Here is a 16,824-nt window from a genome sequence, read left to right as displayed (position 1 = left end):
TATATATAAATATAACATTCAAATCCACAACAATATGAATGAATTACACACCCCATCTCTAAAATATGACAATGATATAGTACAGTTTCTGCTATTGAATCTCAAAAGTCAATATTATAACTCGAACTTGCACAAATGATTTTATTTCCATTCAGTGCAAAAGACAGCAAAAAAGACATAAAACCATGAAAAGGCTTTGCATCTTACTTGTCATGTCCAGCCAGATGTGCACTGATCCTCCATCCACCACCTCTTTGGAAACATGCCGCTGCATCATCCTGTAAAGTCATGGACACAGACCAATTCTGAAAACCTAGCTGTGCTTATGTGACATTAAACAGTCAATGACACTGGAAAACAGATGTTACAACAGATGCAGAAATCAAAGTGATGATGTGCCGAAGATGCTGATGTTTTGGACATCATCATGTCCTGTTAAAATTCCATGACAGGTTAGATAACTACACAAGGTTGTCCTGTTACAGAGCAGGTCTATGCGATTATGATTGGGTAAAAAACTTTACTATATGCTATGCACAAATTGTGAATATTATTTGTATTACTGTTGAACTATTGAATATGTTTTGAAAGGATGTAGTATAACTTGAAGAACTTTGATGACTATCTTCATGTGCAGCCACTGAGGCCCTATCCTTAAATTTAACTTTGTTTGGAGGTATTTCTTTAAACTGCGTATATTAAATATGACTTGAATGAAAGACACTGTCAGTTTTCTCCAGCCCAGTCTGTCACATGAACCACAAATGATTCAACCAAAGGAAGTCTTTCATTGGCTGGTGCAAAGCTGTGACTTGCTCAGGTGTGTTAAGGACAAGAATGACCAGATCTCTGTTACGCACACATATACACAAAAGTACACATAAAAATAAACACAATGATTCCCACCTGGAACCACAAAAACAACTCATGACCTTTAATCTCCAGGAATGACTCATCCTCACATGTCTGTGTGTGTGTGTGTGTGTGTGTGTGTGTGTGTGTGTGTGTTTGTCTGCGTGATGTTTGTCTAACACAGAGTGAATAATACAGAAAAGTTATTCAGGAAATTCAAAATATAGGCATACATTAAAATACAATTTTCTTTATTGTTTTAAGCTCACACTGACCTCTTCACTTCTTCTATTTGTAATTTAAGAGGTACTTGATAAATTAAATGGTTTTATCACAGTGTAATGTAGCTCTGAGAAAATCCAAGGTATGTGTGGCTGCTGTTATGTCAGCATGGTTACAGTGATTGAAGAGGGAACTGGTGTTTTTGTTCTCTGGTGTCCTTTAGCATATACATCAAAGTCCAAGACATTAAACCCCAGATGGCCCCAAATGTGTGTATGCAAAGGGGAAAACAAATGTCACTATCCATGCTAATGGATCTGTAAGGCTGCACATTGGTGCTAAATGTAAGATTAAAGTTAAGAGATCTTGATTTAGGGTGCGTGCCATGTGACTGGTTTAAATCTAGCCTGGGACCTTTGCCCCTATATATCTCTATATGTTTCATGTTGGTCTCCCTGCCAGATACTGACTCCAATAAAAGGCATAAAAGCCCAAAAATAAATCTTTAAAAAATGAATTCACCAGTATTAATACAATTAATCCTGATTGAATCATGAATATCTGCATTGTAGTCATCTATTATTCTTTACGCAATTTACTTCAATAAACTAAGACGCTATTTGAAAGGAAACTGTTTCATATTCTACAGGAGATTCTTCTGGGATCAGATTAATAAAAAATGTTTCTCCCTTTTGAATCGATTGGGACATGTAAGATTTAACAACCCCTCATTCAACGGGGGCTCCTATTAAAGTTTTAAGATAGTGAATGAAAGGACAAATCAAAGACGCACCATGTTTCTGTCTACATGAGGCGGAAGTTTTTCCTTGCCACTGTCGCCAAGTGCTTGCTCATCGAGGGATCTGTTGGGTCTCTTTAAATAATTTTATAAAGAGTTTGGTCTAGACCTGCTCTATATGTAAAGTGCCTTGATGTAACTTTGTTATGTTTGGCGCTATACAAATAAATCTGATTTGATTTGATTCATTGTAAACCTTGAAACTGTGCGTCAAGAACTACGGTTGACAGAAATGAATTTATAACACAAGAGTTTGTGTTTACACACGACTGTGTGGTGCATTTTTGGCTCACATACAGTTTACCACATATAGTTAAGTATAAACAATGTCACAAGTTGCTCCTGAAGGACAAACTGAAAATGACTGTTGCTAAAACTGGTGTGAGAAGTTCAGGAAACAGCTCTTAAAAAAGCAGCGCTGAAAAGAGATACCCAGGTGTGTGTGTGACCACATTTGAGTAAACACTCACAGAAGGGATACACCAGACATGTTCAGAATTGAGCTGCGATGTAAATAAATCTTCTGTGAGTGGATTTCAGTTTCAGTACCTGCAGGTTGGTCTGTTTGTGTAAAATGCCTCAACTTGTCTGGACATGATATGACCTTAAAGGTGGACCTGCTGAGTCACAGAGTTTAATGGCTGATCACATCTGACGGGTCCAGTATATTAAGACGGATGCTATTCCTCTCACCTTTTTGTCAAGTAGCTGGTGAAGTTCTTGCCAAAGCCAATGACGCCCCAGTAGTCCCCATTATAGATCCCACTGAAAGCATCTGCATGGGACAACGGCACCTGTTCACAACAAACAAGAGACATGAGTCATGTGTTCTACATATACATATATAGCTAATTGCATCAAATGAATGCAGCCAAATATCGGTGATAACTGGAAGTTATACAAAACTGAAGTGTTGACTCAGTGTCAATTTCCTTTTTCACAGATTTCTAGAAAAATTTAACTGAAGTGAAACTTATTTGGTTAAACATTTACTAAATAGAACAACTAAGAACTGAGAAAAAGGCTGCTGCTTCCTCTCCAGACTGAAACACTTTCTAAAACCAAAATATCCCTCTGAATGAACAGCTTATGTGACAGCCACAGAGAAACCACCCAGCTCCACTCTGTTTTATATAAATGAGAGGATGATGTTCATTAATACCTGGTGCACACTGGAGTTGTCCAGGAAGGAGAGCAGTGATTGGCTGTAAGAGGTAACCCCAGTTTCATTGTTCACGACAGCGACCTGGATTCCCTTTGGATCTCCTCCAACACACAAACAGATCAGAGAGATCTGGATGACGGGCAACAAGAACTGGAAACACAATGCCCTGCAGACAGAACAGACGGTTGCCGTCACTGTAACAACTCGACTTTTGCTTTTAATCATTAGACATTACTGTTAAATACTGTAAATGCTGACATACCCCGGCATTCTCTTCATGCGCACCAGAGTCTTGACCATCAGAGCGGCGATGTTTCTCCACTTTGGCAGCATGTGTCTGGCTCGCACCTTCCAGTCCGCTGCACAGTCACACAAAACACACAATGAGAACACACTGTACAGAAATAGCTGTTCTAAATGAGTTGCATCCAAATGCACAACTAGGTGTCATTAAAGAAAAGAGTTTTATTTGTTTGTGAAAAGTTAGGTGTTTGAAGCTGATAGAGCACCTGTGTTGTCTGTTAGGGCAAAGACACCATGATACCGTGCAACAAAGTGTGTGATGATTGCATATGAGATGACCCCTCACATATTATGGGGCCTATTTTCTCAAAAGCCATAAACAAAAAGAGAATAAGAGAAATAAATACATCCATGAAAAGGCTTTATTTTACCTTGTGTATTTTTTAGCTGCATTTGAAACCAAAAATATAAAATTAAGTTCTGTGATATAGCAAATCAGAACCTGAATATTTGGGGATTTCCTCTGCAGCTCCTGATTCTGTCCCCAAAATTGGCCGACTCTCATCGCGGCCGCTCTCGAAGGATTGGCTGTTATCTAATGGGCCACCCTGTGGGCTGGATCCCTGTATGGAGGTGTTTTGATCTGAAGTCTCACACAGCTGCAGGAAGGCATGCTCCAGTGTCTGAGACAGAAGATAACACATTGCCAGGTCATGTTTGTTCACATTTGACCTGGTAAAATCAAGGTCAATAACAATAATAATACACAGGTGAAGAGGAACCAGAACTTTAGTCTGTCTGCCATTTCACTTCTTCTTATTGTGCGACTGCTTTTTATCTTTTTTGTGATGAGACATGTTTTCGCTTTTGTTGTGCTGAGTTGTATCTTGATAAAAATCTGAAAAAATAACTTCTCACCAAGGCATTTTCAGATGGTCAATGCAAAATTGCACTTTGGAATCATTTCATTCGATGTTCACATATTGCAACTTGAAGCTACTGTTGCTTTGTGGCCCAATGAACTGCCTGCCATCACCACCAGTGCCCCTGAGTGTCCACACAGCTCATTGTAGACTTACTGTCGCACTGTGCTGCTTCATGACTGCATCTGGAGGACCTTCAGCCAGCAGATGGCCGTTCCGCATGAGACCGACCTAGAGAACGAAGAAGAAGCAAAAAAGAACTTTTTATAAGAGATGTTTTTGTCACTATCTTGTCACAATTTTCTCACTTGTATATTCACAGAGATGGTGTTTTCCTTGGCAGCAATAGCATGAAGTTTCTTTGCACTAAATAACTTGAATGTAAACTTGACAAATTACTACAGTTAACAATAATATTGGAATAAATTAATTGCAGCTATTTGAAGCTTTACAATTAATTGTAAAGCTGCATCTAATGATTATTTCCACTGTCTGCATTAAGTCTTGAAAAAGGTGATGTCAGACCCCTTAAATATGTGGACTACGTGGTTTGCAAACAAGCATCTTGTTACAAAAGAGTAGAGTAACTGGTTTTCAAAATCTGCAGTGAACTCAGCCCTCAACAAAGTTTGTGATTACTAAGTGTTGTACCCAACTAATTAAACACCAACCAAGCCAAGTTCATTCCTTTTAAGTGCTGGCTCTCTGACACAGTTCTGTCAGGGTGGAACAGCAACAAGGAGAGAAATAAATCAGCAGATCCACATCACTCTCTCACAGCCTGTGATCTGCCTCCACCGCGTACCATTTAACCCAGTATGGAGCTAACTGAGCGGTCTGACTGGTTTTGGTGGAGAATTTCTGGCTCTACATTCATGTCACTGCATCCGTGAGGGGCCAGAATGACCTTGGACCTTGTTTTGTGCAGTGTGGGAACAAATTTGAGTTATGCAGTCTGAGTTTCAGTTTGAATGTCACCCCCCATCCTACACAAACAAACTCAGTAACTGAGTTAGAAAGATGAGCCTGGTCACATGACTATTTAAGGTGTGCTACAGATGTGTTTTTTACACCCATATTCACCAATAACAAACGTTAGAACGTGACAAAAAAGGTTTTTAGTCTTCATAACCCTTAGCAGGGAAAGCTTTTTAAAAATGTTAACCAACGTGGGACAAAATATTCTGTGCTGAACCTAGAACCTTTCTTGTTGCTTCATTTAGTGGCTGAGCAGTGCATAAAACAGTACAATATTGGGACTTGCTGTTTATTTACAAAAATATTTTTAGTGAAAGTACAGCGACGACCACCACAGGGAGTCGTCTCTGTACGGCGCAAATGTACACAAAGCAGGAGGGGGGTAGAACTAGCACTCACAACACCGAAAACAGAAGTGAAATTTTAGTTTCGGAAACTCCTACAAAATGTTATCTATTAAATCTGTTTTCATGCGTCCTTAAACTCGTTGCAATCACATAGAAACATAAGGCCATGTAAATGATTTTATCCAATCAGGATTGTGTGGGGTGCTGGAGCCAATCCCAGCTGGTATCTCAAATGAGAGGTCGCCAGTCTGTCGCTAGCTGACAGATAGAGACTCAATCAATCAAACATTCACACTCACACTCACCCCTACAGCCACTTTACAGCCGCCAAGCGACCTAGATATGCATGTCTCAGGACTGGGAGTCCGGAGTACCCAGAAGAAACCTGCACAGCCACATGGTGAAGATGCAGACTTGCCACAGGAAGGCCCCAGGGGAATCAAAACCACAGGTCAACAGTGCTAACCACCATGACACCATGCTGACCTTGATAAATAGTTTTCTTTTTACATTTTAAGGTCATTGCCTCTCTGTATTTCTAAACTGAAATACAGGGGGAACAAAATTGAGTTGATCATGTTCTGAAAATGTTATTTTTTATAGGCTTTTAGGCTGAAGACCAACTAATCTGTTCAGAAACCATCGTTATTTTTGTGCTAATGAATAAGATACAAAATGGCAATATGTGAACTTTAACGTTTAACATTGCCTCTAATTTTAGTTGTTTTATTTTATTTCAGTCATAAAATAATATAATCCTGAGCCATATCGTCTCAACTAAAAATGATGGACTTGACCTTTTAAACAGGAAGAAAACTTCTGAGGCTTGTGGCAGCCCTAATCTACTGTACAAACATACAAGTGTAAAGCTCTCAGTTTTATGGATTTACATACAAAGAAGATGAATGGTGAAGTGCAAAGGTTGTCAGGGTCCAATATTCAAATCAGTTATTTAGCCAATTGTACTATGGACAGATACTAAAAATTATGTAATCAGAGCCGATAAACTTCTCCTATGCTTCGCTAATTACATTTCCAGCAGTTAAATGTGATGCGTTTGAGTGTACTATAACATTTATCAACATAAATCAAACAACCCTTAAGTATCAATAAATATAGATATACAAACCAAACAAGGCTTACCTAACCCTAAAGCCACTACTTTGAAATGCTTCATCAGCCATGAAGGTTTGAACTTGAGACAAATCCTTTTGTTTTGCTAGTAAATCGAGAAAAAATACACAAGAGAGTTCCTATAGATATTCTGCAGGAGGTTTCCTCCGTGACGTCGAGCTTTTGTCCCTCCTGTCAAAGCTAATAAAAAGTAACGTGGTGACACAGAAATATCAATGGACCCTTTGTTTCTGAGGACTGCTGTGGAGGCAGTGTTACTGATTGAGCTGCTTTCTTTCTGAATGGTTGAATGTCTATTTATGCTTAATTTACCTTGTGTATTTGTGCATAGCTACAAGATGTGTGTATGTGCGTCTCCATACATGTATAAATTATCTCACCACATTGGCTTGCCTGGCCTCCTCTATGTAGTGTGTGGTGATAATGACAGAGACGTTCCCTGTCTGCACAATCTCCACCAGATGCTGCCAGATCCTAGAGAGGAGGCAGAAGAAGCCAAAGAAATTACATAACACTTGACCGACTCAGTAATGAGAATTTTCCGAAAATCTCAGTCTGAAAAAGCTCACAGCTTTGCCAGTTGCAGTTTGCCTGCCAACCGTCTGAGCCGATGAGGCTTTGTGGTGCACTTACACAATGAGAAGGGAGTGCTGTGTGTTTTCAAAAAAAGTTTTTGATTTATTTGTCTTTCACATATGCACAAATCTGATTGCAGACTTTGTCTGTAAAAATACACATCATGTTTATAGGCTGCTAATAAAGACTAAATATTGGATTTATAAGTGTTACTCCATAAAAACGCCAAAAAGAAATACTTGGTGAGTTATGAATGCAAATGAGAAATTAATTTTAATTGATTAAATGCCAACAAAAAATGTACCTGCAAGACCATTTCTTTATTTTAGCTGTCTGAAGAGAAACTCACGTTAAAACTAATCCAACAATGGTGGACAGTGTTAAGAGAAACAGGTTATTTATCCTAAGTGAAGCAAATTACTTTTTCTCATGTCAGCCATTTGAGTTTGAACTAAATGCAGCAGTGATATAGGAATTATTTCATGAGCCTTTACAACTTGATATGATATCGGTATTGGGACGCACAAAGATTTTATCTTTTCTTTGTTATGTAATCATGTTACAGCTTCGCTAGCGCCTTTTTGTACTTCTAAAAGAGACTTTACAGTTCAGTGACAGTTATTCACAGGTTCTTGTTAAAAAGTGGAGGACACTCAGTGTAAGTTTGGGAAAAATGCCATGTAACAGTAAAGTCACATCATTTCTACTATTACGATGGCCAGTTGATGGAACTGGCTGGATGTTATCCATGATAATAAACCATTTAAGGATGCACTCAAGTATTATTTTTTTTTCTAGAGCATTGTCATCAGGGCCATTACTTTTCCCAAAGTAATATGAGCTGGAAAGCAGCTTGCAGCTTCTAAGGACAGTCTATACCAATGTTGCATTATACCAGAGAAAAAAATGTGTGTTTGTGCGTGTCCCTCAGTACTTACTTGGCTCTGAGCACAGGGTCCACTCCGACCGTTGGTTCGTCGAGGATGAGCAGCTTTGGATTCTGGAGCAGAGCTGCTCCAAGAGACACCCTACGCCTCTGACCCCCGCTGTGACAAACACACAAAATATGAAAAAAGCATGTACATGAAAACAGCCAAAAGTTGACAGGGATGACATTCCTAATTGTTGTGTGAGCAATAATCCACCCCTGCTCTATGCATGCCACTCACTCCTGAGGGAGTGGAGGAGACCAAACCTGCGAGACAAACCTGCCTGACGACACAGAAGCAAATGATGACAAGTAGCTGAGTGAGGGATGCTGCGAGAAAGAGGTGTTTTGAAAGTTTGATTATATTCTCTGGGACTCAAAAGACAATATGAATAAACAATGAGTACACCTGTCATGTTAAGTCATACCAGAAAGGCTTTTACATGGTGAGTAGTAAACGGTTTCAAAAGCATGCGTGACACAACTCACGTGGCCAAGAACTCATTTTCTGTTTTATACACATGTTGCAGCTCAGTAACAGGCTGGCACTCCACAAGTGACATCAATTTTGCATGAACTGTTAATGGAAACCGGTTAGCAGGGCTTCAATGGTAAGTCTTTGTTATGAATCAGGGATGTGAATCATGAAACAATCATCTGAAACCAGAGCTGATTAATTTTCCTCCAATACCAGCATGTACAGTATATATTTCATATACAAGGGCCACAAAGTAAAGGATCACTTTCTCTGATGATTGAGAGGTTGCAACAACACATACAACATATAAAAATCACATTTCCAAAAAAACGGGTAAACCAGAGATCCAAGAGACATATTTGGTGAAATACCAAATACTCTATTTTTACTTTGTATTGCTTGGTTCTTTCCTTTTTAAGGCTTGATAACATAGTCTTTTTTCATCCTCTGGAAGTTATGAAACTGAGGAAAGCTGATCATCTGCTCCCTGAGCAGAAGCAGCTGGAAGTTGCCAGACGTCTCAACAGGAGGAAGGAAGGAGGTGATGAACACATCTTTGTAGATATGACCACTGGTTCAGCGGGACAGTGTTGCACAGTGCAAACTGCAGTGCGAAGAAGGCAGGAATACAGTCCTTTACTTTGGTACTCAAATTGATATTTTGTGCGTATAAGATTAAAATGTATTTAGCAGATATAAAGTCAGTTTTTAGAATTTGTCACTGATTATATTTTGCATGCATCCATGGGTTTGGTTTTGCATGACTTAAAGAAAGAAAACAAGTTTTATCAACCCCCTAACATTAAAAGTAGACGTGCAAATACTTAAAAAGAGACTGTAAATAAATGAATGAATAAATATAAGGTGGCGATTATCCAACGTGGAAAGGACATAACATCCACGTTAGATAAGAATATACTGCAAATCTGATGTTATAGTAATGAGGAGGATGTCAAATCTAATCAAATCAAATGTTACTGACATTGTGCCAAATCATACCAAAGTCACCTCAAGGCACTATTCATATGGACCAGGTCCAGATTAACGAAATGATGATTTACAGAAATTAAAATAGATGTCTCTTTATCTGACTCCCACGTGATTCTTAATCAAAGTAAGTTACATTATTTTATGAGTGCTGGGTTTACAACCTATGGAGGAGAGAGGTGATTATGTTTGTCCGTGTGTGTGTGGACAGATACAGTTATTATAACTTAGGTGTCAAAGTCAACCAGCCGCTGCAGAAAGCCGTAAAAACACATGCACTCCACTTCACAGATTGGCCTCATCGCTGTCTGTTTCGCTGCACATGAACAGCGTCACATTCAAAGGTTTTTTCAGTACGAGTGAGTTTTTCCATTAAGGGGATCTCGCTGCAGCACAGGAATCACATCACAGGGGTTTGCTCAGTGGCTGCTAAAAATCAACCCACGCTAGCATCCAGCTGACTGTTGACATAGTTTACCTGGAGCTATTTTCGCTCCATGACACGAGTCACATTTTTACAAAACTGAGGGGTGAGTAGCTGCTTCACTGTGATATATTCATGTCTGTCTGGTGAATTCACACTTCCCATCTGTTAAACCACACAGGTGTACCTAAGATTTCGGACCAGGCTCTGCTTCTGAGGTAGATCCAAGAAGTCGATGAGGAAGTTTATGCGTGCCTGCGTTTCCTTCGACGTCAGGCTGTGGATTCTGCCAAAGAAGGTCAGGGTGTCGCTGATGGTGAACTCGTTGTACAATGCCAGCTCCTGTGAAATGTAAAGGCAATCAGATTTCAAAAAGGTTGTGTGATTGTGTGTGCAACAGTCCCAGATGTAGTAAAAAAAAAAAAAAAAAAAAGACATTTGGTGCTTAATAATCCAGCTTTTCAGTCCCCATTATGTCCCACAAATTTACTTGCTCACCTCACTAATTCATGTCTCTAATTATTATTATTATTACGGCTACTACATCTTTTTGCACTTCCGTAACTGGAGCAATTGGTCTGGATGAATATTTAATATTGAATAATTTTAAGTTTAACATAAACATATATATTTTTTATTCAGTCATAAAAAATGAATATGATGTGTTAAAAACTGTAGGCAACTCTGTTGGAGTCTAAGGCACAAGTCGATGAATTCATCTGCCTTTCCAGATCAGACAAGGACAAGTGAAGGCACAACAACACTACGCACAACAGTAGTGGACAAACAGAGTCATATTTCCTGCTATCTGGGTCGCAGACAACTTCTAGAGACGATACGATGCTCAGGTCTACACTCAGAGGAACACATAGCATGTGTGTGTTATCTGCCGCATCAGGTATCCGTTCTGACAGTAATGAGACACACTCAGGTGCAGTTCACTGACTGCAACAAAGGGTAAAAAGAAGCCCTTGAGCAAGGCATTTAATTACTCTGCTGGTCCCTGAGCTGAATGCTGACAGTCAGGAAAGTCAGAAACAGATTTTAATACATCATAAGACCTTTATGATTCTTCTTAAACATGAATTCTTTCTGACAATCTTTCTGACAGAACATGCACCTCAGAATAATAGTGGGTTCTTTTAGGCTAAAAGAAGTTAAATGTTTAATTATTACATGGCTTTTGTGGATATAATACACATGTAAACATGCCTTAAAATGTTGTTTACCTGTGGCATGTATCCTACCATCCTCCCCGGCACTTCATGACCAGGAAATGCAGGTGGCTTCCCTAATACAGTGATGTGACCCCGTGAAATTTTCAGGGTTCCCACGATGCATTTCAGCAATGTGGTTTTCCCACAACCGCTGGGGCCTAAAAGACCATAACTGCAACACAATATAAAACATGTTATAAGGTAAAACTCTACTAAAGTCTACACTCAGCAAAGAGATGGCGATTCATTGTGATTTGTCTTCTTTCCACCAGAGAGAGGAAGAGAAAAAAAAAAAAGAGCATTTTTGTGGTTAAATACAGTGATGTTCCTAGCACAGTGGTTGTCCTATATCCCCTCTGGTGAATAGCACTGTCACACACTGTGCAGTGCAGGTGTGCGAATGGAATGAAAAATAGTTAATATGTTAGAGAAACTGTATCTCCTGCGTACAGTCATGCATGACAGCACTTCAAAGGGAGCGGCAGAAATAGATTACATCTATGTAAACAACAGTAAAGATAACCAGATGGCTATATTTGATAAAACCCAACAATCAAACAAAACCTCTTAAAATAAAACATCATTGGCTTCATTTGTGATGTTGGGGAAAAAAACAGACATTTTCCACAAATCTCACAGTCCCAAGCTAACTCATCACTTTAGCTAAAATAAGAAGGTAAATCACGTAGACCAGGTGTAACCCTACATCTAACATCCGTGAAGCTTCTCAGTCATCCAGCTCATCTTAGTCTCGGAGTGTTTAGGGGGGACCACTAAATTTTTGTAGGAGCTTAAGGATGAACAAAGTAAGAGAAAACATGACTTTCATTACATTACATATAGATGTCTTTGCAGCTGTTAGTCGGCACCCTGTCCCTGCCCTTTAGGGTGACTGAATTTTCCTGTTTCTGCTCTGCTGAGGAGGAAAACAAAGTAAAATCTTAGGGGGTTAAACCTGACAGTCTTGAGGGATACTGAGATTGTGCTAACAGATACAGGACAAAGGAGTTGGCTAGACTAGACTGGTTCCAGTCAAGTGCTGGACACCTCCTCTAAGAATGTGAGCCTTATTTGCATATCCAGTCCATAACTACTAACTAGCCCAGGTCTGTTTTTGTGCCTTTAAGAGCTACAAGTGAAGTAAAGAGGAGGTGGCATGCGTTAAAATGTTTTTCAGCATCTACCAACAGCATTTAGGTCTGTGAAATCAAATATAAGCAAACATCAAGCACAGGACCTTAGAAGTCAATTGTTAGCCTGAAATTACAGCAAGACTGACTCATTTGAGACGATATACGCTGCACTCACATGTGGCCTTGTGGTACAGTCAAATTGAGTTTGCTGAGGACCTTCAGTTTGCCGTAAGAGCGGCACACATCTCGGCAGCGGATCGCAAACTCCTCCTGTCCAGCAGGCAGAGAAGCCTCCAAATCATCTTTCATATTCTCCTCCTTTGGCTGGAAGAGAGAGGGAAAAATCCATGTCACCTTGCAAGACCACAGTAACGACTCATTAGAAGACGCACTCCTATGTTATTTCCTATATGTGCGTATTTCCCGTCACATTCACATCAGTTAGGAAAGTTTGAGACAGGCTTCAAAGCATCAGCCTCTAACCCTCACGCTGTCTGTGGGTATTTTTCTTCTCACTGCTGTGAGAGGATCTCTGCTTCAGCGGGTGAGCTGAGTTGTTCACCGCGCTTTTAAAACCTGATGATGGGGTATTTGAGACATATCTTTTGGAAGCCCAAAGGAGAGCAGAAGAAAAGAGAATGTCTCAAATTTAGATTTACAGAAACATCCTCCAAAAAGGAAAGTTTTGCATGAGGAAATACAAGTTAAACGTTTGTAAACTGTAAGCTGTGCCTTACATGCTTGTTTTTACTTACACTGCACTTTGAGCTACTGAAGTGGCCAAAGGGCACTGAGATGAAGGGCTAAAGTTGTCCAGTCTCGATATTAGTTTTTTTACTCATGATTTAAATCTGTTTTTATCAGACATCAAATCACAAACACAGTTGCCCATAATGAAGCGCCTTCAATCCCCAGAAGCAGCTTAAAGGGCCAAGTATGTTTGCACATGCGTGGAATTTGCAAGGAGGAACTTTGCATTCCTTCACTATTTTGCACTCCGACATAGGGAGCAATTTTAAAAAATAAAATAAAATGAAATAAAATGGGTTACTCTCACTGAGAAACTATGAGTTAAAAAAAAAAAGAAAAGCAAACTTGCATTGTGTCCTCAGGAGTTTCTTCCCTGTGCATGTTTGTAGCTCTATCAGTGGGAGTGGTGGTGTTTTAATCCATGCAGCAGGAACAAAAAGCAAACTATTTGTATTAGTATATCAGCTGCCAGTCCACTGCTGGTGGTAATCTGGTCACCACCAGCAGTTCAAATACAAAGTGAAGCTTTTCTCATACAGAACCAACACGATCATACCATTCTCATTGGTCTCTGTGCATCCAGTCAAGATTCAGTAGACAAAGTATGTGGGTCGTACAACAATAATCTGCTCAGTAATCTCTAATTACAGCTTTCTTTCACGGGTTTCCCTCAGTCCATAACTAACTCCCTCCTTTAATCCAGGATCTCTCATTTTCTAGTGAGGAGATTAGGCAGATTCCATTGCATAATCTGATGCATTTGGTTAGCCTCACCTTAGCCTACATCAGCAAAATATACAGCGAAACAGAAATCACCTCAGTTGTATATGAATAGGCCTTTACTTAGCGGAGGCTATGGTCATTTTAGAAGACAATCTGATTTTAAACCCAGTTAAGATCCAGTAGTGGCATCTAAGATAATGCTGGATAAAGATGAGGTTGCCTTCTCAACAAGTGAACACACTGAGAGCTAAGACTGAAACAGCAATTCAAGCAAATACTCACAGTAAGGGAAGCAGGTGACAAAAAAAGGAGAAACGGAAAGGGTGAACGGTGCCTGATGAGTGTCTGCGCAGACTGAAGACAAAAGTTTAACAGCATGTGAAAATCAGCTGACACAAACTTCCCAGTAAATCCATAGTGGAAGAACAGGTTCAGTTCACATACAGTAGATGCTTGTGGCTGAAGAATACACCCACCCACCACATAATCATTTCTGAGCCGTAATCAGTATTTACTATTGACTAAAATTGTGAAGTTTTCCTTCAAAGGCCCAAATATTTGCGGCCAATATAGTGTCTGAAAGAAAAGGCCGAGTTTTACTGAGTTGTATAGTAAGATTAACACCTTGGGATGAATGGGCCCGGGTGAGGGCACAAGTGTGGTTTTAACTTCAATATATTTTGGGAGCTTAATTATTCACTGCAGATACAGTCTTCTTAGAAAATCAATAATGTAAGCTGGAGTGCCGCTTTTCCAAATACTATGCACAAACCAATAATAATTAAAAATCTTTCCTCAAATTACCGATTTCAAACAGCCCGACAAAGAGTCTCTTTTAATTCATACTTGGGAGCGATTTCTTACCCTGCCCGCAAATTTGCGTCACCGCCAAGTGGAAGAAAAAGGCGCTCGGCGGGCGCGCTCGGACCTCACGAGATTCAGCGGCGCACTAAGACACACTCCCCGGTGCACAGCAGAGAGTGGTGGCCTCAGCGGGGCTACTTTTAGCCTACACCAGCCTACATCCACCAGCTGCTTCGCTTTCGTTTCTCCAGTTCTGTTGAGCGCGGCAAATGATGTGAGCTCTGCAGCTGTGCAACCCCCCCCCCGCCTCCTTAGAGCCCTGTTGCTTAAAGCTAAACTTACGCCCACCCCGCATCTGATAACTGCGCCATGAAACCCAAAGCCAGCATCGTCTCTGCTACGGCGGCGACGGCGAGCACACTGCAGAGTTTCACTCCGTCTCACTGCAGCACTCAGTCTCATGCAGGGAGAGGCTCGATGCCGGGCATTCACTGCAAGGAAAGCATCCTCAACCGTTCAATAGCAATCTTACCCGCTCCTCCATCTCGGTGCAGTCTGCAGGTACGGCCGTCGCATCATCGCGACAGACAGCCTCCGCGGCCATGGCAGCGGGGGGGGGGGGTCGAGGAGAGGCGGTGATGGGAGAGGAGGGGGAGAGGGTGGGCTGGGTGCACTGAGGGACCTTTATCAAGAAAGTCCCCCAGTGATGCTCGGTGTTAAATTCAGATTTTCGAGTGGATTCTCTGATTTGCCATCATCAAATCATGTCTTGCCCTGCCCCCGGGGAGGCCTGCAGCTGGGGGGGGGGTGCAGACCCCATGGACTGACCTGGAGCCATATTCCACAGCAACAAATATCAGCTTTGACATGCATAAAATATATATTTTCTTCAATTTAAAGAAATGAATTGCCATTGGTGGTTGGGCCTATTCATTTAGTGTTCTTGCCTTCACCTCACCTCTCCTGCACACTTTTAGTTGTTTTTGGTTTTTGATCTCGCCCCTCATTTCATTTAGCAGAAAAAGAATGTAGTGAAACTTATCTGGAAAAACGGTGAATCCTCAGTTTATTTGTCGTGTGAACAGAGGAAACATTAGCCAGCGCCACCTGGTGGATATTTCCTGCAGTGTGACCAACCTGACTGCCCTCATCCTCCGGATCGTGTTTGTTGACAGGGTGGAGTTTCTCGTTGCAGATGTGACAAAGTGGCATCTTCTTGGCAGGAGAAAAAAGGGGGGATTTAAGAACACATGATGAAGAGAATATTTAGTTTGAGATGATTATAGTGTAGTACCCAAAGACACCACATGGTGAAGACAAAACAAAAATCAATAGTGCACGACACTCCTAAGGGCTGGAGATATTGGCGAATATTTTTCAAATTAAGGCTGAATTAGTTCAAAATGTATCTTGAACTAATAGAAAAAAAAAATTTACCTTCATGGTGGCTACTGGTTAATGCTACAGAGGCCCACGATGCCTGTTGTGGTACATCTGACAACTGAATTTCCTTTTCAGTCCTAGAATATTTCTGCAGAAAATAAATGGCGGCACATTACAAGTAACAAACAGCACATGTGTTGCAGCTCTTCAACTTGAAATAATAACTTAAAACCACATCAGTTCATACCTGAATCAATCTGAATAAAATAGTTAGTCACCAGCTTCACTGCAACTCTTCCCTCTGGTCCAACACGATTTGCTGTTCAGAAAAACTTCATTAACTAGATACAGGAGCACCGGAAAACATCACAGGTCAGCTCAGAGTTCCAGACCAATCATCATTAACTGTGACAGAAACAATCAGCTTCCTCTACATGTGCCTGCGATAAATCAAGATTATATATATGGCAGTCACTCTGCTGCAAAAAAAAAAAAAAAGTTTTTGATGAGAACAGCTATTCAAGAAAACCTCACTATACAATTTAGAGGTTGAGGAAATCTGGAGAAAAGAGATACAAAGACTGGCTGGGAATGTGATTGGTGTCAGAGGGGAATATGTGAAACTGTACAGATACAAGTTGGACAAAAACATTCACACAGCTGATGTGAACCCACTGGGTTATCCTGCTTCGATAGAAAAACTGTGATTGCACTTATTTAAAATGAGGAAGTCTAGATAAAATTAAGATTAGAAAGTC

General features: G+C 40.4%; 1 protein-coding gene across 6 annotated transcripts in view; it reads right to left on the bottom strand.

Annotated features, from left to right (window-relative positions):
- The window catches only part of abch1 (ATP-binding cassette, sub-family H, member 1), a 28,538-nt gene that overhangs the window by 9,993 nt on the left and 1,721 nt on the right, over positions 1-16,824 (bottom strand). For 2 of the 6 annotated variants that reach the window (XM_029520719.1, XM_029520720.1), the window contains exons 2-15: positions 16,314-16,385; positions 16,121-16,214; positions 15,821-15,895; positions 12,582-12,730; positions 11,286-11,445; positions 10,244-10,398; positions 8,178-8,285; positions 7,044-7,137; positions 4,361-4,435; positions 3,784-3,964; positions 3,301-3,397; positions 3,036-3,204; positions 2,567-2,667; positions 208-278 (exon numbers count right to left, since the gene is read on the bottom strand). In XM_029520719.1, coding sequence (XP_029376579.1) covers positions 208-278; positions 2,567-2,667; positions 3,036-3,204; positions 3,301-3,397; positions 3,784-3,964; positions 4,361-4,435; positions 7,044-7,137; positions 8,178-8,285; positions 10,244-10,398; positions 11,286-11,445; positions 12,582-12,730; positions 15,821-15,895; positions 16,121-16,126 — 1,441 coding nt within the window. In that variant the 5' untranslated portion in view covers positions 16,127-16,214; positions 16,314-16,385. Of the gene's footprint in view, positions 1-207; positions 279-2,566; positions 2,668-3,035; positions 3,205-3,300; positions 3,398-3,783; positions 3,965-4,360; positions 4,436-7,043; positions 7,138-8,177; positions 8,286-10,243; positions 10,399-11,285; positions 11,446-12,581; positions 12,731-14,161; positions 14,487-14,743; positions 14,945-15,215; positions 15,335-15,820; positions 15,896-16,120; positions 16,215-16,313; positions 16,386-16,824 lie in introns of those variants that run through there. The other 4 variants (XM_029520723.1, XM_029520721.1, XM_029520724.1 and 1 more) reach the window with 4 other exon arrangements.

Source organism: Echeneis naucrates, chromosome 15 (genome assembly GCF_900963305.1).
Source record: "Echeneis naucrates chromosome 15, fEcheNa1.1, whole genome shotgun sequence".
Lineage (NCBI taxonomy): Eukaryota > Metazoa > Chordata > Actinopteri > Carangiformes > Echeneidae > Echeneis > Echeneis naucrates.
Note: the sequence above shows the minus strand (reverse complement) of the source record. Positions and strands in the feature narration are given on the sequence as shown.